At 39.0% G+C, this 23,411-nt stretch overlaps 1 protein-coding gene and 1 long non-coding RNA gene across 2 annotated transcripts in view; one reads left to right on the forward strand and one right to left on the reverse strand.

Moving 5' to 3' along the window:
- Nucleotides 1-423: 423 nt before the first annotated feature.
- LOC139999371 (uncharacterized) lies at nt 424-5,370 on the reverse strand. The gene is made up of 2 exons (XR_011804761.1): nt 4,039-5,370; nt 424-741 (listed from the first exon to the last, which is right to left on the reverse strand). It is a non-coding gene; the product is annotated as an uncharacterized lncRNA (long non-coding RNA).
- A 4,318-nt stretch (nt 5,371-9,688) lies between these two features.
- Nucleotides 9,689-23,411, forward strand: part of LOC139999309 (uncharacterized) — a 38,995-nt gene continuing 25,272 nt past the window's right edge. Inside the window, 12 exon segments of the mRNA XM_072027092.1 lie at nt 9,689-11,187; nt 12,496-12,609; nt 14,219-14,300; nt 14,382-14,497; nt 15,013-15,082; nt 15,949-16,021; nt 17,112-18,608; nt 18,925-19,149; nt 19,872-20,303; nt 21,750-21,866; nt 22,546-22,716; nt 22,823-22,957. Of these exon segments, the coding sequence (XP_071883193.1) occupies nt 12,518-12,609; nt 14,219-14,300; nt 14,382-14,497; nt 15,013-15,082; nt 15,949-16,021; nt 17,112-18,608; nt 18,925-19,149; nt 19,872-20,303; nt 21,750-21,866; nt 22,546-22,716; nt 22,823-22,957 (3,010 nt within the window). The 5' untranslated portion in view covers nt 9,689-11,187; nt 12,496-12,517.

The raw sequence follows: 23,411 nt of genomic DNA on the forward strand, positions 1-23,411 counted from the left end.
AAGATCTATACAAGATCCTGGAGTGAAAGGAAAAACAAGCAAGAATTGCTTGGTTCAAAGAATGTACATTATCATGTTGTTTGATGATCCTTGTACAGGTTCAAAAGAAATTTTAGAGTGTTAAAAGCTATCAGTTTTTATTTCCTTTTGATTTTTAATTAAATCAAACAAATACCTGTTTGTAACCTGAGGGCAGAATTTCACATTTAAATTTTACGTTGTAGGAACAAAGGAAAATTTTTAAAGAGGAATCCTCTGCACATCAGAAGATTCTTAATCTATACAAAAACAGTAAAATTGACCTAAAACAAGATACTGTTGGAAATACTGTACTTAAATGATCGTACCTAGTACTACTAATTTATTTTAAATCACAGTCGATATTTTTAACTAGGAACACAAAATAAAATCATGCAAACAAAACCAGAGGAACCAGCGTGATGTTTATTAGTTTCCAAAAATACACGGTATTGTTAAGAACTTTTTCCTCCACTGTATAAAAGGATGCTTGGTTATTAGGTAACTGTTTTAGCTGTATGTACTGTGAGTTTTCTCATGTTCGGTGGCAGCTATGATAAATTATCCCCAGAAACTAGCTGCATCCAAGCTTGACTTAATGTTGTGCATATTTTCTCGACGTTGTTTGGTATAAACGTTTGCCTCTCCTTTCTGTAGTCGTCGCCTCAGAGCAGACTTCTGCTGTTTTGTCAGCTGACATTTTATCTTCCTTTTCACCAGTTCCTACAAATAAATAAACAATTCAGTATCAGAAGTTTTTGAACATCATTTAGTACTAACATTACCATAATGATACTGTATTCTCAGTACTAACATGAACATGTGGTAGTGAACCTGTCGAGAAGACCACCATGCGCTGAGCAGCTGGTGATCCACACCAGGGTTAACTCGAGTTTGCCCAGGCCTGCCCTGTGCTGTGCTGCCCATACTGTGTGGCCCCAGAACCCCCTGTGGGGCTGCACAAATCCCTTGGCCTGGGGCAAACTCAGCCAGCTTCTTGGGACAGAGGAGCCTGCAGGCAGCTTCCGCCTGGTTCCAGTGATTACCACTGCTCTGTGGTCTTGCCTTTATCTAACAGAGCAGAAAGAAGTTATAATAAGAACTTCACCTCTTCTCAACAGCAGAAATTGAGCAAGCAGAGTTGTTTCTTTGTAAGAAAATCATGTAATTATCTCAACTGAGTGAAAGGGGAGAACCTCTGCTACAGACAAGGTCTACAGTATAGCTATGTGCTTTGGAGTCAGGGTCAGGGCTCTAGCATTTGAAGGGGTGTACGATCACCTGTGCTATTTTTTTTTTCTTTTAGCGTTAGCTCTAATAAAAAGCATCTTAGGTGATATCTTGCAGAGTTTAGGTGCCTTTCATTCAGGAATCATAATGAACCAGTACTTTTCAGTGCAAAACATATGCCTTCAGCAAAAATGATAATGTCCTGTGCTTGGAGATTTGACAAACATCTTGTAAGTAGAAAAAGGACCAAGAGAGTTTGCTCCAGCACAAGGAGAGATCTCCTTGTCCTTATCACAACCCATGAATATTTTTTACATCATCATGTTTTCTCCCCCTTTTTCCACCTGAGGACAGGGCTAAGAGAAGCATGGAGGAGCTGAGGTACCTGCTGGTGCAAAATTACCCCACAATCTAGTAACATTTCTTTTGCATTTACCCCAATTTCTCTTGCCTTGTTTTTTGTTTATGATACTGTCAGCACATTAAGTAGTAAGTTGGTAGTTAAGTCAGGAACCAGAAAGAATTCTTTTGGCACTGTTTAAAAACTGCTGTGACTAATACAACTAAATTATGCAAATACAAGGTAGTAAATAAATCCAGGTACCCAATGCTGATTTCAGTAAGAATGCTGTAGTAATTACATAGTATTCACCTGAATAGTAGTTTCCTAAGCTTTACCACATGCAGGTTGACTATCAAAAATGTGAATAAAAAGAGTAGTATAAGATCTGTCTTTCTTTCCTCGGAAGCTTAGCAGAACTCAGTATTTAAACAAGAGCATTTTGGAAATTAAATCTGTGAATGCTCTTTAAAAATATTCCAGAAGAAATTCCTGAGGAAAGCTGGTAAGAACTAGTTTAAACTGGGCCACTGATGTTTTTCTTCTGTCAGTAAGACAATTGTCATCCTCTGCTTTTTATAGGCAGAGCTCTGAAAGAAGGCTTCTCTACTTCTCCCACTTCAGTGGACAGATGACTTCCTTCACAGTTCATACAAGGCTCGCTAGAAGAAACTTTGCAATACAAATACCAGATATTTTCACTATGCAAAAATGTAAATTCACAAAATACTACTGCTCAACCACAGCATGCAAGTCTCACTAGTCTCTCCATCATCCTAAGCCTGACTGTAAGCAAAATGAATAAACAAATCTATCATTTATTATTTAAATTTTTGCATAGTTTGCATTATTTCCTATAATTAAATTGCAGCAGTCCCTACAAAGATTTGTACAAGCACAACAAGACATTTTATTTTGTCTGGAATAGCTTATTGTCTGTAACTCATAAGGCTTTCTTTTTGGCACAGTCACCCAACTATGACTGCACCTACTGCTATTACTGCTATTGTTTATACATGCCCATATGAATTCCTTCTGTGTGTTTAATCTGGAAACCTGCTTATGTTTTAATGTGTTTCTTCATTGAGAAAGCTATATAAACAACAGAGAAGTGCTAGAAGCAGTAACAGGCATTGGCTCTAAGCAGCTCAGTGGGTCTTACTGCAGTGCCTTTTGTGTTTTTCGTTTTGCAATCACGTTCTGATGTTACAAATAGCTCATCATGCATATCCTTTCTTTAGTTCTAGTATTCAAAAGTTCAAATAAGATTTAACAATGGGCAGAAACATTTTACTTAGCGTAAGAGCATATAAATGGAAAGATTACACAAAGTAAATTGACACAGGATGTTTATGTGGCTGAATCTCTTGAAAGCTGCTTCTGCTTTTATCTTTCTTTTAGAACAGAATATTAGGTACTTAAATGCCATTTGAATATTTTAACAAGTTCGATGTGTCTGCCTACAGAAAAAACATGTGTTCGCTAAACAATCAGGAAGGTTTCTACAGTGAGTGACCACTGCTACCACCTACTGGTGTACAGAAATATAATTTCAAATAGGGATCTATAGGCGATTCCAAAAGAAATCCTACACATTTAGGTTAGCAAACTGAAAGGGAAAAAATATGTATCGCATGGATCAGAAGCCAGGCGATTCCTAGCATTTATCCTAGCTCTTCTTTACTTCATTTCATAATTCAAGGCTAATTCTTTTTCTCCTTAATAAGGCACAAGGCCATGTCCTACAGTAAGAACAGGGATGACTAACAAAAGTCTCTCTTTCCTTCACACGAAGTCCTGTAAAAGTCTTACACAACTTGCAAACATGCTGTTCCCTAACACATTTATTTATGCATAAAACTGGCCTTTCTTCCATTTAAAATTTAGACACACTCTTTAAAATGTGACAGAGGTAGCCATACTGGATAGTATACTGAGTAGGGATGAAGAAAGATGTAAAATTCTGCCACAAAGTATTGATTTATGTAATGCTGAAAGTCAAATTCATATTGCCAAAGACACCATGACTACAATGAATTCATATCTATGTTTCAGAAACGTGGTAAGAGATGTGTTAAAAAGACAGATGAAAAAAGGCCAAGTTAAATCTTTACTCACGCATGCAAATTTAAAATACAAAAACATTAATTATGGGCAACAGAATTGATTTCTAGCAACAGAAATGAAATTAAAGTTGCTAATGCCGGAGTAGAGCTTTTGTGAAAGAGCAAAGAACAACACATGAAGTACAGCACTGGATATAATTCACTTGTAAACATGTAGAAAGCATCAGACCTATTTTCTGTGAACATGGAACTACAAACCAAAGATGTACATAGTAGTAATCAATTAAAGACAGTTACTGCTAACTACGTATTTGTAAAAATATCTTCAACAGCTACGTCCTAAGATGGTATCAGAGTAAACTAGACAGTAGCAGTAATAATTACCGGTGGAATGGTTGAACAGCTCCCAACACTGCTGGATGACGTACTTTTAGTTCTTGTTCTGTGCTCCGCAATATGAACCATACTGTCTTCATTTCTAAAATATGTAAATTAATGTTTTATTCCATTCAGTGAGCATCATGTTTCAGTCATTTTTTTGATATACAATCAAAAGTGCTAGCAGAACATTTGAGTACTACAGAAAGAACATTTACATTTGAAATATTAACACTAGTTCAAAAAACACATTTTATGACAGGAAGGATTATAGTGCAATAGCCACATACATACTACACAAAGTAGTGTAAGAAAAAGAAGCTTCAGAACACTAAAAAGATTAATTCAGATTCTGTACATTGCCTAGGCGTAGAATTTCATGAAAAAGGAAAAATTCAAAAAGAAAACAGGGTATATGAACTTTATATATGCATTCAGGTACATGGGGAGCTTGCAAACTAATAGTTTGAATTTTATATAAGAAGGGGTTAGCTTAAAGGTAAGAAGGAATTTCCAAGTGTGTCAGTAAAGGCATTAAAAGCCACATGGTATGACGTTCAGTAAAATATATTTGAATAATATATTCCAAAGAGCTTGTTCTTGCTAATTTCAGCCGAATGAGGGGCAGAGGCTGAGAAAGAGCACTCTAATTATAAACTCATTTGTCAAAGCTACTTAGCAGCAGCAGCGTTTTAATACTAAAATATTCGCTGTAAGGCTGAGCGTTTAGTTAACTCGGTATTCATATTTTCTAAGCAATCTTCCAAAAAAAAAAAAAAATAATAATAATCCTGACATTAGATTTTAATATTTCAAACCTGTATTGTAATCAATGGTATAGTTTATATAGAGATATGTCATTTACTCTTGACTTTCTCTTTCATATCCAATATCCTTTCTGACTACTGTGAGTTCATAGCTCAAAAAAGTTTCTTGATAACAAGATCAGCTGCTTAATTACAAGAAAACCTGTATTGGTTTGAATTTTCCATCTTTTAATTTGTATCTTTCCATGGCATTCCTCTCCTGACTTGACACTAAGGTGCAATGCTATTTTGAGAGAACAGTGTGATTGTAGTTGTTAACCTTGATGCTGAGTTGTAAACACTGTCAGGTTCGATAATTTCCCAAAGGCTGAGATCTGATGGAGCCAATTCTCAAAGATTAAAAGATATCAGGTAATTGATGATCTTTGAGGATGTCATCTCCATAGATTCTTATTTCAGCTTCCTTTCTTGCTTCTTTAGGATAGAATTTATGGTTTGTCCTCAGGGGAGGAAGAAAAAACAAAAGAAAACAAACAAACAAAATAAAACTGAAACAGGTGGAACTTGCACCCTTCTTTTAAAAAAAAAAAAAAAAAAAAAAAAGCCTTTGGGGTTACTTGCATCTCCAAAACTCAGTTAGTGAATATTCTGAGGCTTGTGACTTGCGCTTGTATGTGCACTTGAAGGGCTCAAATTTGGGGAGGCAATACACTGGAAGAAGGTGATGTAGAAGTAGAATTTTAACTGTCAGTTATATTGGGTCATCTGATAGCTTTTTATGGTACTCAGGGTAGATACAAGTACCTTCTTATGCTTAATTTGAGCACCTATCCCTAGCAGGAAGTTGAATATCTCTGTCTAGAACTATTCCGACTTCAGAACAGCACTTTAAAACACGTTCCTGACACAAATCCTTTATCAGAAGTGTCCAAGCATTAGGAGAGATTTGGGCTCACTGAACTGTGATGCAGCAGTACTTTGAAAGAGAAGTTTAATCAAGTTTGAATGCTTGAACAAACACAATATTCTGTGGGATTGGTGTTGTTTTAGTGTGTACCTGAATGCTTTTCCATTGCAAGAAAAACTTCTTAACAATAATGGCGCAATAAACTATTTTATTAACCATAAAACTTGCGTGCCATTTCTAGAAATGCATCTTTTGCCATTGAGAGTGGGAGATGAAAGGACTGCTCAGGCTTGCAGCCATCTGAAAAGTATATATATATATATATTTATTTTTTTTCTCTAAAAAGGGAAAAAAAAGTTAATATTTAACTTCCATATTTCATTTCCTCAGTATTATTTCCTTCAGTGACAGGATCGTATTTTGGAGGAAAAGACCTAGTTAAAGAAGTGCTAGTGGAGTAGAAATTGGGAAGTTCTGCAATTAAGAGCCTTTACCAGGCTCCTGGATAGCTTTGAAAGCATATAAGAAAATCTAAATGGCTACTGTATGGCTTAGAAAAGATCCCATGAACTTGTTTTTTTGCTATTTTCAGAGAGAGTTGCATCTACCTTTTTATCAAATATCTTCATGAATACCAGAAAAAATCCAGGTATCCTTGCCATTAAAATGTCAAAAAAAAATTGCCTAAAATCAACTAATTAGAGCTTTAAATTATATTTAAAGATTGGGCTTTTCTTAACAAGCTAAAAGCACATTTACTAAGGCAAAGTAAGGCAAAGTGTTAAATCCTTGGTTTTGTTTGAGAGAAATATTCTGCAAGCCAGCCAACTGTGGAAGTTGTGTGAATTTTGTACTTAATATTTTGCGTACGTACATAAAGCTCCAAATGACCTATTTTTAAATAAAGGACAATGATAACACCCTGTAGGAGGGTCAGACAGATCATTTTGTCAGAAATCACATGTAAAACGAGGGCCAAATTCACTTTAATCGGACCCACCGAGAACAAGTTTCAAGTCAAAGCCTTCAACTCATTTACATCAACAGCCGAGACTTCTAGCAGTCTGACCTGGTAGCTGGGCCAGGTTAAAACAAACAAACAAATGAAAAACTTTCATCTGTTGCTGTTCCAGTCTGTCAAATTACCAAGATAAAATCATTTTACTACTGTGTTCTGAGGTGTATTTTAGTTAGTGAATTACTTCCTAGCCCTCCTCTTAACTGCCTGGTTCCTGTCAGCAAAGTCAGGCCCACCAATTAGCGCAGGCTAATTCTGCTCCTTTTTATATGTGTGCCTCCTTTGTTATGCTGTACATTGTTCACTAGTTGGGATATCTACTGACAATTAGGGAATGAGGCAGACACAAAGACTAATTTGATCACCCGGAGACCTGCCTCCCAAGATCCCTGTGTAGGCAGTGGAGACACAGCAGTACCTCCAGGGCACTCCAGCTGAGGTTTCAGCTCACCTTCGCCCTCTAGAGAAGCCTCCTTCTTTCCATTAACTACAGGGAAAGACTGGCATCCCCAGGCAAGAGATGGCCCCTCTCAACCACGCTCCCATTTTAATAAGGGAAGTCAGCGACAGAGTTTGACTTTTGAGTTTCAGGGCAAAGGCTGCTCGTCCGCCACGCTGGAAACGGGCCTGGTCCGGCTGCCTGATGGAGCTCATCCCAGCCCAGCTCCCGACCTGGCCCCATAGGCACCTTGTGCCTCCAAAATCAGCAATTCCCTTTGGGCACACTTCTATGTGCTCTCGGGACACTCCTGGCCTCACCAGGAGGACAGAATGAGGGAGGAATGGCAGTGGGGTGAATCTTTCACGTGAATTAAAGTCATTAAGTAAGGTTCTGTTTGTTAGGTTAATTGCGGTATTGATCCTCCAAGTCCCTCAATTTGGAGTAGTATATAACTGATACAATTTCAGTTCAATAATTTTTGTTGGTGAAAACATGCATTTTACCTGTATTCAGCTTAGTTTCTTTATGCCTTTTTCCCTAGCCAGTTCACACACTGTCAGTTGTAGACTGGACTGCCTGTAAGTGTTGGGTGTATGGCAGACATCATGGATGATAACCATTGAGACACAAATATTTTAATTGTTGAACATTCAAATTCAAATGTTGGTCAAAATAGTTTTGATACCACTGGAAAAATTGAGAGGGAATCTGGTTCTTGAAAATTTAATCTTTATGAAAACACTTAACGAAACAAAACTGGAATATGGATGAAAGCTTCACAGGTACGTTGCAAGATTTTTAAAACCTGTTACTGGTTCTGCCAACTGTGCACTTTTTTTTTTTTTTTTCCGAAACAAGTGCTCATTTTTCTGAATATAATTTATAGGGCTGGCTGAGATGTTTAAAACTCCAGAAAATACGAGTGGAAAAACATCACCTTCAAGCACTGTTCGTGACAGTGATCTTACACCACCGTGCACCACAATGGACATTTCTGAACTGCGTACTCCTGAAGAATCTGGTATGGTTGTTAATTGGAAAGAAATTATTAAAGTATACTTTGGGGTAGCTGTGTCTGCAACTCACTGATAGTGCATAGCCTAATGCTAGGCAGACTTAGTGTAGAGATAAAGCATCTTGCAACCATTGATTTTTTTTTTTATCATGTATTGGAGGACATTTTCCAGTAGTTCCAGTTATTTTTTTTGGTAGGTGTTATTTTTTTATTCATTCAGTTTTATATCGAACTTCTAAATGCTGAAGTATTGTTTCAGGCAAACCTTGTGTTGAAGCATGGCAATCCTTTAATCAATTGTCAGGGGATACATCTAGATTCAATGACAAAATCTTACGGCAGGGAGTGGTTATGCTGTAGAATTTTGCAAAGATTCTACTTAAGAAAAATGTCAGATTAGGAAGATTTGTGTTAAGATGATCCTTAGCTTTTTTTTTCTGTCTTTTGCATATGACTTTGCATATCAGTCGTGTTCCTGAATAACTCAGAATTCTTTAAATTCTGTTTTACTAAGAATTTAGCAAAAGTGAGCATCTAGTGAATCACCAACAAAAATCAAGAATGAATTATCCAATATTCAGAGTAGTAATACTAATGATTTTTATCAGATTAAATAAAAAATCATCAAGGTTTTTTAGGCTTAATTTTTTTAACGTATGCTGTGCCTTGTAGGAGCTAATTGCCTTCTTGCTAATTACCAAACCAATTGCTGAAACACAGTTTTGGATTTAGCTTGTAGAAAGCTTTGGCTGATTGAATCCATTTTTTACTTAGTTATACAGCGATTGGAATGTTTGGATTTTCTGCTTAGTTTGTTTGCCAAATTAGATAAACCTACTGTTTATTTCAGGAGAGATGATGGTGTCACCATTAAATACTCCAGATTCTTCAGGAGAGATACTGGATTGTCAAGACATCTCAGATTTGATGAGAGAGAAGGAATCTCCAAAGTCTATATTTGAAATAATGTCCTCCAGAATTCCAGAAGGACGAATAGCTATGCTGGAAGAAGATCTTGATGTGGATAGCATGTCACTCCACTGGAGTCACAAAACACCAGATCAGAAGTTGGAGTCAGTCAACGTTGCATCAGGCATCAAGCAGCCATTAAAAACCCCAAAGAAGAAGCCAGAACCTGTAGAGGTCCTGTCGGGCATCAAGCAGCTCATGAAGACCGCCAAGCAGAAGCCAGAGCCTGTAGAGCCTACTGATTTCCTGTCAGGCATCAAGCAGCTCACAAGGACCCCACAGCAAAAATTGGAACCTACTACAGATGAAAATGCCTTACAGAAATTGCCGGAGACTCCAGTAGAAAACAAGGAGGTAGTAAAAGATGTGACAGGAGTTAATTTAATCCAGAAAAATCCGAAATTGAAACATCAGCCGGTAGAAGACATGGTTGGAGTCACACATTCTCTGGACACTCTCCCAACAGTTTAATGTCCTTTTTGTGCTGTGGTGCCCAGAACCGTGCACAGTGCTCGAGGTGAGGCCACTCCAGGGCAGAGCAGAACAGGGCAATCATTTCCCTCGACCGACGAGCAATGCCAAGTTTTTGAAGTATTTTTGATTTTGTCCGTAAGAGTAACTTGTTCTCTCTGTCTAATTATTCAGAACTTTTAGGCGTACTTTGTTTCTTTCGTGCTTATTTTAAATACCTCAACTCTGTTTAACTCTGGCAGTAGGTAAAGGTCAGGTTGGCTTTCATTTGTTGTGAAACCACAGCCTGAAAATGAGGTTTCGAGCAGCCAGGCTAACCAATGCCCAAAGAGCAGGAGGAGCATTAAGTCACCTGCATCTCCATCTGCTGCCTGGCCTATCTCTACTCCCTCATTTCTAAGAACTTTCCTGTTCTGTTTCATGGAGGGGAAGAGAGCCGTACTCTCTAATCCCTTTTATAGAAGTCCAAACTCTTTTGTGACTCCCTTAAGCCTCAGAGAGAATCAGCAGAGAGCAAATACATGACTTGCTTTTAAATTGGCTTTATGTACTGCGTGGAGGAGGCTGGAGAATGAAACGTGAGGTAGTTGGGGCCTGCGCTTTGTAACCGCAGGCCACTGGTAAAAATGTGCAAAATGAAGAAAAATTGAGCATAATGATGGAAGTTATGTGTCATAATGTAGTTAATTTTCATCTGTGCTTAAATGTTTTAAAGAGCATTTTAAAAATAATCTTCTCTATGTCACGAAGGGCTGAGGTGGAGTCCTTCCAGTCTAAAAATGTTTCTGACCCGAGTCTACATTTAAAGGGTTCAAAGGCATCTTCTGCTTGCCTATTTTCAGATCAGGGTTTCTTGTCATTTTTCATACCATATTATCTCATTGACTGGAAGTCAATTTTTGCTTAAATGATAGATATCAAGCGTAGACTTGGCCAAGAATGTGGATGGCCGTGATGTTGGATGTGGTGATGACAATTTTCTCTCGTATCAGCTTTCTACTTTTATGCAGTCAAGGCCTTCTGGTCAAGGCCTGAGTCACCCTGGCTCCTCACCAGTGTTTTTTTTTTTTTTTTTTTTTTTAAATCTTCACATACAGAGCAGCATGGGCTTTGTTTTGAGTTCTTGGAGTCTCAACTTTAAGCCTTAGTACTCAATTCCTGTCAGGGAATAAATTTTTGTAGGTAACAGCAGGTAACTACTTAGATGACGACAACAGACTTAAAGCGCTGCTTTTATTTTCAACACTTTTACTGCTGCTTCCTTCCGCGCTCCCCCTACTGTTACCCCTTCGAAGCGCCCTGTTTTTATGATGAAGAAAACAAAACCAAAACCAATTTGAATTAGGGGAGGAGCGGCTCAGAAGCCAGCCTCGGCTGTCTGCGTTAGTTTAGGAAGCTTTTAGCGAGCTGCTGCCCAACTGGGGCCTCCCGGGCTAAAAGAGTCCGTCCGCCGAGCGGCGCTGGATAGAGCCGAGGGGCCTCGAGGCGGCTCGACCGGGGCTGGGTGTGTGGGGCCGTGTCCCCCCGGGGCGGCTCCGGCAGCTCCCGGTGTCTCCGGTGCCTCAGGTGCCTGGAGCGGCGCGGCGGAGGGATACGAGCGGGCGGAGGCGGCGCTGGCGCGCGCGGCAAGGGCGGGAGGGACGGGAGGGACGGGAGGGGGGCGCCGCGGGGAGCGGCGGCGGCAGCAGGAGGGAGCCGGCACCGCGCTGAGGGGGTGAGCGCCGGGACGGGACGGGGTGAGGGGGTGCGGGGGGCTGCTGGCGTTGGGAATAAGCTTTAAAACCACACGCGGTTATTGCTGGGGGAAGCGGAGTGCCGGGGAGGATGCTGAGAGCGGGCTGGGATCGCTCCGTGGTGCTGCCCTTACGGTGCTTGTGGCGTGGGGGTGCTGGGCTTTAATCCCATGCGCGGGTTATAGGTGTTGTTGTAGGGCCTGCTTTCAAATGAACAACATGTGGCGCTGCACCGTGCACAGGCACACCCAAGGGTTTGCTGGCGGAGGGGCGCTGTCAGTGCTGTCACACGCTGTGTGTGTCTGTGGGAGCCCCTCAGGGAGCCGGCACCGCGGGGCTCCTGCCAGGCCTTTCCCCTTCGGTCCTTCCTTTGCTGACGGGCCAAGGGGTGAGAAATGTCGTGGTTTGGTCAGGTTTGTATTTAACGCAACGCTCGGGACCCTGATCCTGTGGTAATGACGGGTGCTTCAGCCTCCTCCTGGAGGAGGGAGCTCCCTGAGAGCCCAGGGGACGCAGTCGCTTCTGAGACCCAGCCTGCAGCGGGATTTCTGTGAAACCTCTGCGGGTGTGAGAGCTGGCACTGACAGGGAGCTGCAGATAAATAGCTCCAGCCGCAGTCACGGCTTCTCCAGGTTTGCTTCAAAGGCAGCTTTGCTTGAAAGCCAAGTCCGAGAACGTCCCAGTAGATGAGAGGAAGGTAACGCACCAGGTGTAGGTGAGCAGGAGTGACTGCTTGCCTGAAAATAGCTTTAAATCGCTCATGGAATGAACCATTGTATGAGTGGTGCTGCCTCTTTGCAGGCTCTGATGGATACCAAGCAGCTATGGCATACGTCAAAGCGGTATTGCTAAGTTTGTGTGAGCACGTGATGACTGCTCTTACCGCTGTTAAAAGCGTTGTTTCCTCCAAACGTGTAGTGCCCGCGCTCCTGTGCACGATTTCAACCAATGCTCGTGGTGGATAGTTCCCAGGTGCAGGGAAACACATGGAAATGGCACTTCGTTCACGTGGCACAGGCACAAGGCTCTTGTGCTGTACTTTAGGAGTGTTTTGAACGGCATTAAAAAAGGGTTACGTTGCTTTACATATTTATGAGAATAAATCATGACTTGGATGAGTAATTTTGACATTCTCACATAGGTAAGACTTCTTATGTTGGAAGATGCCGCTCTTCGGGAAAATAATTGTAATTAAACGCAATGGGACCGATGGAATTCACTTTCCACTCACTGCAAGTTCTTGTTTATTTGGAAGGTGAGAATGTGTCGAGTACTCGGATGCACTGAAATAACATTAATGATAGTTCCTGCAGACAGAATCTTTTTAATATTTACTTGCAAGAAAGAACTGTTTGTATTTGTGAATGCTGTTCAAGGTAGGAAAAGTGGTATTGGACTCACATTACTTGAGCGGAACTTACTGTTTGTCATCGCTTTTTGACCTTTCCTTGTTTAAAAAAAAGTTCTTTTTTTTTTCCCCAAAGTTTCTGTCAAAGAGATCCGCTAGAGCTATGAGATTGCAAGTAATCTACATGTGACGTGTGTCCAATTAGCAAGTGGTGGCACTCTTATCTGCGGGCAGGTCCTAGAGAACCAACCAGTGCAGAAGGGAAAGTGGCTTGCATTCAACTGTGCTCATACCAGTGCTCTTTTGCATTTATTTTTATTTTTTTAATTTTTTTTTAATTATTTTTTTGGTTCTCCAAGGCCTCAGTAATGAAATGCACGAGCTAGTATCAAGAATTGATAAATGTTTTTACTTCTCTTGAACTGGGTTTGCTCAGCACTTCTCTGATTGATTGATTAATATCTTAACTAATTATCCAGTCCTGCATCAGATCCCGTAGTGCCAGTCTGTGGGAAGCACTGCAGTGTCAATAATACTCTTCTTTGGCTTCAGCAGAGCTGCCCAGGCAGATGATAATCAGTTTTAATGTCTTTTTAGGCTTGTCATGAACAGATTTTTGGTTATTTTACCTTTTTTCCAGTATGGATTCTCTGGCATTACAGAAACATAAGCTCCTGATATTTTTTTGTCACAGTTGAAAGCCTTAGGTGGTTCATTTCTTCCTGTTCATTGCCTAATGTCCTGCATTTTTTTTCAGGCTTAATTGTCTTCAGGATCTCAACTCTTTTAGCCAATAAAGGTGAATGAGTTCAACGCTCCCTGGTGGGTTAGGCAGGGCAAGCCTGCATTCTAACAATTTTGGCCACTAATGGTAATCTGCTGCTTCACACTGGAGCCAGTCCTATAATAATTGGCTTTACTGGCGGATGAAAAGGCTGCTTCTCAGCCACTCAGACACTGTTTTTTTTGATCTCTGTATTGTTAGCACTAGGACAGATTTTGGACAGAGTGTATTTTGCTGATAACGTGACTTAGAATCCAAGCTTTAGACTCCGCGTTTCTCTTTCGATCCTTTTTACTGCAGTGCTGTTTTTTCCACCACTTTTCATCACAGAAATTAGCACCAAGTACAGCATTCCCCCTGTTTCTTACCTGGAGAACTTAGTGACTGCTCTCTTGCCTTAGGTCTGTTGGCATGTATTAAATGTATATGTCCAGAGAAAAGTGGTGGAATTTAAACTGCTGATCACATTCACTTTTTTCTTTGGTGGAGAAAAGGTTTCCCTGTGGTAGCAATAACTTTCTGGCTTTTTCCTAGTGTTCCAAACTCTTTTGGTGCGATAGACATCATGTTAAGTATTTCATTCAATGTATTTTCTTGTCCCTTTGTTCTTCTGTGTACAGTCATCCAAATTATTAGCTGAAATTTGGGATGTCAAAGCACCAAATTCTACAGCAGTGAGATTTTTTGTCTTCTCTGCATGTCTGTAAACTCCAATTATATTTTCACCTCTAGGAGAACAGAATGTGACATCCGCATCCAGTTGCCTCAGGTCTCAAAAGAACATTGTAAAATTGAAGTAAATGAAAACGAGGAGGTAAGATATGCATATTTTAATGACATTTGTATTGCATTGTTGCATCTCATCGGGCTACTGAAATTTTTGTTTTATTTCTAGGCAATCTTGACAAATTTAAGTACAGTAAATCCTACGCAGCTGAACGGTAGCTGTTTTCAGCAACCTGTACCTCTGAAGCACGGAGATGTGTTAACTATTATTGATCGTTCTTTCAGGTAAGTGCCAGTGACAAACTGTCTCTGACAGACAATGCCTTGATCCTAGAACATGTTCTGCAGCCAAACAGTGTGGGGAACTCTGTGGACGGTCTCTACCTGCCGGATGAAGATACAGGAGATAGCAGTAGATGAATGGGAAAACCTAAAACATCATTTTACCATTTTCAGAAAGATAATTTAGTTTATTTTGTATCTCTTTACAATGTCTTATAGAGCTTCTCCAGAAGGCAAGACGGCTTAAAGATTTTTTTTATTACTTTTATGTATTATATTAAGCTAAATCAATAAAGATAGAATTGTCTGGAGAGATCATTTTGATTTTGTTTCAAGGACAAACACATTTCTAGGAGAAGAGAATATTTTGATGTAGTGAAAGTACTTTAAAGCAATATGTTGGTATTGCTGGGAGTGGGACAACTCTTTCTAGGTCATTTATCTTAATAATGCGAATTTAGTTATCAGCTATTTAACCAAAAAAATGCTTGTTTTTACTTTTAAAATATTTCATCCAGGTTTGAATATCCTCTCCAATCATCTCCAAGAAAAAGGCGTTCCAGATCTCCAAAAGATGAAACGCGGCAGGTAAATTTGTGGTGACAGGCTTACTTCTAAATACATTGGTATCAGTATTGATAAGGATGAATTCTATTTCCCTGTTTTGTTGTGGGTTTTGTCTGCTTTTTTTTAAATGAGGAATATTTTTTCAATCGTAGGCTAGCTTTCCGTTTGAAAATGCAAATGAACTCATATCTTTTTTAAACTCAATATATTATTTTTAGAGTTATCAGTTTCTGTTAATAGATCTATTACTCATCTATTAAGATTATAGGCAACCTATTGAAACGAATCCTTATCTTTTTTGAGGAGAGAATAGGATGCAGGAAACAAAGTATTAACATTGGATATACTTGTACTTTTAAATGGGGATGTTTGCCCTAGAACCTGAGCATTTTTTTCCTCCAAAAGTATGTTGTTTTATGGGCTAGTAAATTGTTGGAATTTATAAATATCAAACTAAGTTTATCTTTTAATAATTGATTTGCACTTGTTTCTTTTTTTAATTCCCAACAATGTTTTAACCCTTCAAGGGGATATTGCTACTTAGCGAGTACTGTGGCTATTGAAGATTTTTGTACGTGATGTTTCTCTTATTTAAATAAAATTCTTCCACTAGGTCTGGTACAAAAGTGAGCTTAGAATGTGCTTGTACATGTTCATATGCTACAGCTGCTTTTAGAGCTAATAATAATAAAACAAGACTTGAGCTCTTGCTGTGTAGAGTATCGGTTAGTGTTCTTAAGTGGTGAAATACTCGGTTTTAATTTGAGTGCTTTTAAACCTGTTCAGTATGCAATGCTTACACATTTATAAATCTAGCGTTTTCCAATGTTCAGTAGAAAGCTAAATAAATATTTGTTGCTCTGCTGTAACGTTGTACAAATTTACAGGTTCTTCATGTTCAGCAGGTGGCAGAAGTGGAGTTATTACATAAGCAAACTTCAGGATCTAAAAGATCTTCAGGTTGGTACCTGTATTATAGGGGGTTTGTGTTCATCTTCCTCCTTAATTTTAATTCTTAGCATATGGAGGAAAAACAAGGTTGAAAAGAGCAAAATAAATATATTTAAAGATTTTTCAAACTGAGCACAGTACACATTCCTGTGTCAGTGTACTACTGCATTGTACTTAAATGCTGTGATTTACCCATGCCAGGGGAAAACACATTGTTGCATTCTGACAAACGGGCAGTAACACTTTTTGAGAAACAGTATTGAACGTTTTGCTGAAACCCCAAAAGATCACGTTTAAAGATCTCCTTCCTAACCCCCATCTCCTTTTCCAAAAGTTGATCAGTGTGCTTTTTCCTTGTCTGTTAGTCTCTCCATCTTTACATGTATTTCCCGTTGCATCTAAGAGAAGTGGACATGTCAGCATTTGTTTTAGTAGATGTTCATGCTGGTATATGGCAGTGTTGAGACTGTGGATGTGTAAATGTTCACAAGGGCTCAGCTTCTTGTGGTTTCGAAAGGCAACTTCTTGGATGAACCCTGCTAGCTGACTGCTCTCTGCGTGGAAAATGTGAAGTGAAGCATGTTACTTCAGGCCTCCAGCATGCGTGCGGTCACTTGCTCTGTCTCATTTGGGAAGTGCTAGCTCTGTTTTATTGTCTTGCTTTACCCTAGAGAAGCATTGGTACAGTTAGAACAATACAGCACCTGGGTAAATGCAAGACAGGAAACTGACTGAATTGTGGTAAGCCGATCTCAGTGATTGTTTAGTTCTGTGTTCACAGATTTGTCTTGTGGCAGCCGTGAAAGATAGGTATACAAGCCACCGAAGAAAAACAGCAGCATGAAATACAAATTGCCTTATCTGAATGTGGGATAAGGTCCAGATTGCAACTTAAAATTTATTAAACATTTCACAACTAATGTTTTTATTATGAGAGAATTGTTATTGTAAACAGAGCTTTGTGTACAGTCCCATATCCTGGAGCCTGGTTGCTAGCCTTGGTAGAGGAAAGGAGGGAATTCTCATCTGTATTTAAGGAACTTTACTTATGTTTCTGCTTTTTTTACATAACTTTGTTTTTGCTTTGCTTACGCTGTAGATCATTCTGAGTGCAAAGAACAAAATGCTGATGAAAATAAACAAAGTACAGAGGAAAATATGTCCAAAGCCTTACCAGTTAAGCTACAAACACCTAAATCTTCATATAAGATAAAACAATCTACTAGAAAGCAAACTGAAATGTCTCCCTTTAGTAAACTCTATGAAACGCTGAAACATGAGATTAAAGTGAAAAAAACTCTGCAAGGAGGAAATGTACCTGAAAAAGCTGGAAAAGAAGGTGGTAAGGGTGCCCTGCAGGAACCAAGTGCTCAAATCGCATCAAGTTGTGATCATGTAAGCCCTACTGAAGAAAAAGAAATTGGCATAAGTGAAAATAATGAAGAATATAAAATGAAACAAGAAGTAATTAGTTCAGAACTTAATCAAATCTCAATGGTAGGAAGTGCTACCAAGAAATGTTTTACCAGAAGTCCGCGAACTTCTGTTTCAAAGGAGATGACAAAAAGTATTCTCAGGAGAAGTAACTTGCAAGATCATAAGGAAGAAAGTACACCAGGTAAATCTAAAGGCACTGAAGTTCCAGCCAAAACACCCAAACCCAGTAAGGAGAATGACAGAAATGCAGCATGTCTGCTGCAGCCATGCTCCATAGAACGCTTGGGTTATGCAGATGAGGTGAAAATCTACAACTCTGCAATAACAGCAGAGAAAATAGCACAGACAACAAACATGACAAACGTTTCTGAAGTAGACAAACATGTTATGTCTACACCAACCCCCAGAAGGAAGAGTCCTCGATCTTGTTTCATGTCACCTACCAACGAAGCTACTGGGGTGGATTCTGTAAATATTGGTACTCCGACAGCTCGAGGAGATGTGTTGTTGGAACACAAATCTTTTTCAGAAATTTCAGCTGAAATTCAAAGGGAAGATTCAGTGTGCAGAAATGATAGCCTCCAACAACAGCCTTTGGCAGAAAATAAATGCATAAACCAGAGACGAAACAGTAAACAACATACACCAAGAAAATCGGGGAAAGTAGAAGTGCTGAAAGAAATCTGTGATCAGACAAATGTAGATTCAAAAAAGAGAGATTCTGAGTCTCCTGCTTCTAATTCCAAGAGTCCCAGAAGAAATGTCAGACAAAGTAAAGAATTTGTAAACAAAAGCATCCATTCAGAGACACCAACTTCAGGAGAGATAACATCAGAACTGGCATCTCCTGCTAGTCAGAAATCTGGCTCTGGAAGAAAAAGGGGTAGGCCGAGAACCTCTGAACTGTGAACTGAGAAAGCACTGGAGACAAATGCAGTTGAAGAACACGACAATAAGACTGTAGACAGACAGGACAGTGGAACTCAACAAGATCTGGCCACCAATGGGTGTAATCAGAAATCAGATTTGGAAGATACTTGTGTTCTAAGACCTCGGAGATCATCATCAAAAAGGTCTTTGGGAAGTGCTAGTGTACTGGAAGACAATGAGGCTGTTGCAGAAATGAATGTTTCTGACCTGTTGGCTGAAGAAGAATCAGGTAAATAGATTTCGCGCCTTGTTGGCACTTAATTGGAGAAAATCTCTTAATTTTCGTGAGAATTTTTCCATTTAAATATATAATTAATTGCTGATACGTTGGTTCTGTAACATCATGTTTTTATATATATGACCCTAAAAATAACCAGTAATTTCTATAAAATTTTCTCCAATTGAATGTAAATGAGTTACTTTCTAATATGTTTCTGCCTTTAAAATGCCCAAGTAAGCCTTGTTTCCTGTGCTGGTTAAAATGGTGACTTCCTGGATTCTTTGATTTGTGGAGATATATTCAATTATTGCTATTTTTTGTTTAGGTAACACAAAAAGAGTGTCTCAGAAGAGGAAGAGCGGTGATCTGTTACCTCAGCCTTTAGGCAAGCGAAAAAGATTGTCTTTTGGTGGTCATCTAAGTCCGGAACTCTTTGACAAAAGTTTGCCTCCCAACTCACCCCTTAAACGAGGTGCGATTCCTGCAAGGCTGAGCTTACCGTTTGGAGGCTCCCCACGCGCAGTGCTGAAAAAGGCTCAGGGGCTGAAGCACTTTGCAGTCCAGGTAAATAAATGCTGAGGCTAATCGAGTCGCTAAGCTAAGTGATACGAACAGAACTTGTAAATTCAAAGACTTCTAAAAATGAATTCAAAATGAATAATAAAGATGTATGTTAGGAAGTGGACATATTGACTGGGAATTATAATGGTATTTTTTAATCAGCGTTTTTAAACTTTTTCCTCCAAAGGAGGATGTGCAGCTTATTGTTCGTCTACCTCTCTTTATCCAGGGGGTGTGCTTTATTTCATCACACGTTTTTGCTTGTTCTCATGCATGTTTTGGAGTATGTTTGTGTGCTTGTGCTTAACAGCAGAATCTACTGGCACCAGTTAATCATAAATAGCAGAAAAGAGACGCAATCTAGAAAGAGTAGTTTGTTGCCAGACTATGCAAGCTATGGCCGTGTGGCTTGGCCAGAAGTCTGAAAACATTCAGCTGCTGATTTAAGCTAGTGAAAGCCTGTAGTGCACTTTATGGGAATAAGACTGTTTTGAATAAACTAGAGTAACAAAGTTAATTTGTTCAGTTGGATTTGCACAGGCCATTGGAGGCTTTTGAAATTTAAAAGTTGTTGCCAATTTGCTTTCTTCTTAGAGAGTAACATCTAAGACTTTTTCAACTGATCTGATGCTATTTTATACTATTGCATTTACTTTCAGAGATAGAAAAGAACACTTGTAGTTTAGCTTTGCACAGTAATTTTTTGTTATTTTTTTTTCTACCAAGAACTTTCTGTATGTTTGCAAAAAGAAAAAATGTCACCAGAAAAATTGCCAGCCCAGACGCCCCCAGCTGCCTCTTCCCCTGACTCTGGAAAAGCAACACCGCAGCTTCCTACAGGCTCTCCAGCACCTTACACAAAAGGGCGTTTCTCTGTTTCGCACATCACAACACCATCACCAATTGCAGAAGAGCAGAACGGTGTTGCAAAAGATATGAATACAGGGGAGAAAAATGGTGCCCTAGAGAAAACACCTAAATCTAATGGTGTTAGCCAAGATGATAAAACCTCAATGGCAACACCTAACAACTTAACAAGAAGTTCACGACGTAGTATGAAGACTCCCATGAAGAGGAGGAGTGGTGCTGTAGCAGTTATCAGTTCAAAAAGAAGAAGCGGTGCCTCTACTGCCAACTTACTAGGTTTGTTTCAGCAGTTAATTTTAATATGATTTCTACTGCTTTAAAAAACAGCTACAAAACTGAAGTAGTCCTATTATTAGTTTTATTCTGAGACCACCAAATGATCGGTGTATATTCTGATGGTTTGTGGGATTTTTTTTTTTTTTGAATCATCTGAGAATTGCAAAATTTTATGTTCTCACACTTATCCATCGCTTTAGCAACTAGATTTATAACAAGGTATTTAGAACGCAAATCCTAATACTCAGAAACTGAAAAATGGTAGAATTAAGGTTCTGTTTGTTAGGTTAATTGCGGTATTGATCCTCCAAGTCCCTCAATTTGGAGTAGTATATAACTGATACAATTTCAGTTCAATAATTTTTGTTGGTGAAAACATGCATTTTACCTGTATTCAGCTTAGTTTCTTTATGCCTTTTTCCCTAGCCAGTTCACACACTGTCAGTTGTAGACTGGACTGCCTGTAAGTGTTGGGTGTATGGCAGACATCATGGATGATAACCATTGAGACACAAATATTTTAATTGTTGAACATTCAAATTCAAATGTTGGTCAAAATAGTTTTGATACCACTGGAAAAATTGAGAGGGAATCTGGTTCTTGAAAATTTAATCTTTATGAAAACACTTAAAGATGAGATGTCTTTAATTTATGAAAACAAATTATATCAATTTGACTCTTTCAAATTTAAAATTTCCCATCAATATCAACATTCATCTGGCAATTTATTATTCTTTGCTATCTTCGTTTTTTGTAGAATCATTTTAAAGTTGTGAATAACACGCTGTGTGCAGTGTCTGTGTGCAGTGTCTCAGTGATAGTCCTATTATATGGTGAGATAAAATCACAGGCCTTCCTGGTTAATCCTGGATATGTTTCACTTAAAAAAAAAACAAAAAACAAACAAACAAAAAAAAAAAAACAAAAAACAAAAACAAAAAAAAAACATTTTTTTGCTGTTAAACCTTACATTCTGTTAAGGAAAAATTCAGGTACAATAAAGTGCAAGACTGAAAGGCTTATGGCAAATTTGTAATGAGGAAAATATTTCACAGAATCGCAGAATATCCTGAATTGGAAGGAACCCACAATGATCATCAAGTTTAACTCCTGGGTCCTTAAATGACCGCCCAGAAAATCAGACCACATGTCTGAGAGCACTGTCCAAATGCTTTTTGAACTCGAGCAGAGAGTGAGGACAGAGTGAGGTCAGCACTTAGCACAGATTCTGGAACTGTATGACGCTTTTTGTTGTAGAAACGTACTGGATGCTTGGACACTTGTACTGGATGCTTGGACGCTCGTACTGGATGCTTGGACACTCGTTAAGATTCAGCTTGAAATTGTGATTTCTGACTACAGCAAATCCTTTGGAATCATAAATAGCTGTGAAGTCCTGTTTACACAGCTGCCAGTTAAGGTTATTGTGTCTGTTTTGCTTCGTAGTTGCGAAATCTTGGGCAGAAGTGGTAAAATTGGGTGTTGCAAGACCACAGGCAAAGGCCGTTAAAAAACGTGCCCCAAAACGAAGACCAATGAAGAAGACAACACAGTCACCAAAGGTATTTGTTTTACTTCTTTTTAAGGTTTGGGGGTTTGCTTAACCTTGAAACAGCTTGTTGGCATTTAACTGCAGAAGCTGGAAGTTTGAGATTTTGGCAAGATGTTAAATGGGTATTGGTGTCTTTCTCACAGCGTGTAAATCTACTTGAATTTACTGAAATGTATTAATTCAAAACATCTTAAGAATGTATCTAAATAACTAATTGTGTTGGGTGGATGGAGTAAGTATTCGTCCCTTGTCTGTAGTTGAAGCTGTAGTGCTGTTTGAAAGAGGTTCTGTTCCGGTTTAACCACTTTACGTGGTGGTGAGGTTGGTCGTTGGATGATGGTGAAGGTCTTTCCCAACCTAAAGGATTCTATGCAGGTGGAAAGGAGTAAGACTGAAAGACTCTCAGGATAATCCCTGAGCGTTTCTGAAAGCTAAGAAAACTTGTCTCAGATGCTCATTGAGCGTAGTCACTCAAATCTTAAACGAATATATGAGCTGCATTTCACAGCGAATCAGCCCTTTAAAGTAGCTGCAATTTAACCACTTCTGTATGCCCAGCAGTCTGTATTAGCTAAACACGACCAATAAATTTGTGGAATCTCTTGAGTGATTCTGGCTAGGTTTTAAATAAAAGGGATCTTTGTGTCCTAATTTTTATTTATTTATTTATTTATTTTTTTCCTTTTTTTCCTCCAGAAAGAAAAATAAAAGGTCATTTTAGCACAGGTCATGCAGAATCTCCTGCTACAGTAGTTGTAGGCAGAGCGCACTCTACCACTGGTAGAATAGCTGGACAGGTCCTTAAAGTGGTGAAAAATCCAATCTTGAAACAAAACTTGAATATGGATGAAAGCTTCACAGGTACGTTGTGAGATTTTTAAAACCTGTTACTGGTTCTGCCAACTGTGCACTTTTTTTTTTTTTTTTTTCCGAAACAAGTGCTCATTTTTCTGAATATAATTTATAGGGCTGGCTGAGATGTTTAAAACTCCAGAAAATACAAGTGGAAAAACATCACCTTCAAGCACTGTTCGTGACAGTGATCTTACACCACCGTGCACGACAATGGACACTTCTGAACTGCGTACTCCTGAAGAATCTGGTATGGTTGTTAATTGGAAAGAAATTATTAAAGTATACTTTGGGGTAGCTGTGTCTGCAACTCACTGATAGTGCATAGCCTAATGCTAGGCAGACTTAGTGTAGAGATAAAGCATCTTGCAACCATTGATTTTTTTTTTATCATGTATTGGAGGACATTTTCCAGTAGTTCCAGTTATTTTTTTTGGTAGGTGTTATTTTTTTATTCATTCAGTTTTATATCGAACTTCTAAATGCTGAAGTATTGTTTCAGGCAAACCTTGTGTTGAAGCATGGCAATCCTTTAATCAATTGTCAGGGGATACATCTAGATTCAATGACAAAATCTTACGGCAGGGAGTGGTTATGCTGTAGAATTTTGCAAAGATTCTACTTAAGAAAAATGTCAGATTAGGAAGATTTGTGTTAAGATGATCCTTAGCTTTTTTTTTCTGTCTTTTGCATATGACTTTGCA

The sequence above is a fragment of the Anas platyrhynchos genome, chromosome 23 (genome assembly GCF_047663525.1).
Source record: "Anas platyrhynchos isolate ZD024472 breed Pekin duck chromosome 23, IASCAAS_PekinDuck_T2T, whole genome shotgun sequence".
In the NCBI taxonomy this organism is placed as follows: Eukaryota; Metazoa; Chordata; class Aves; order Anseriformes; family Anatidae; genus Anas; species Anas platyrhynchos.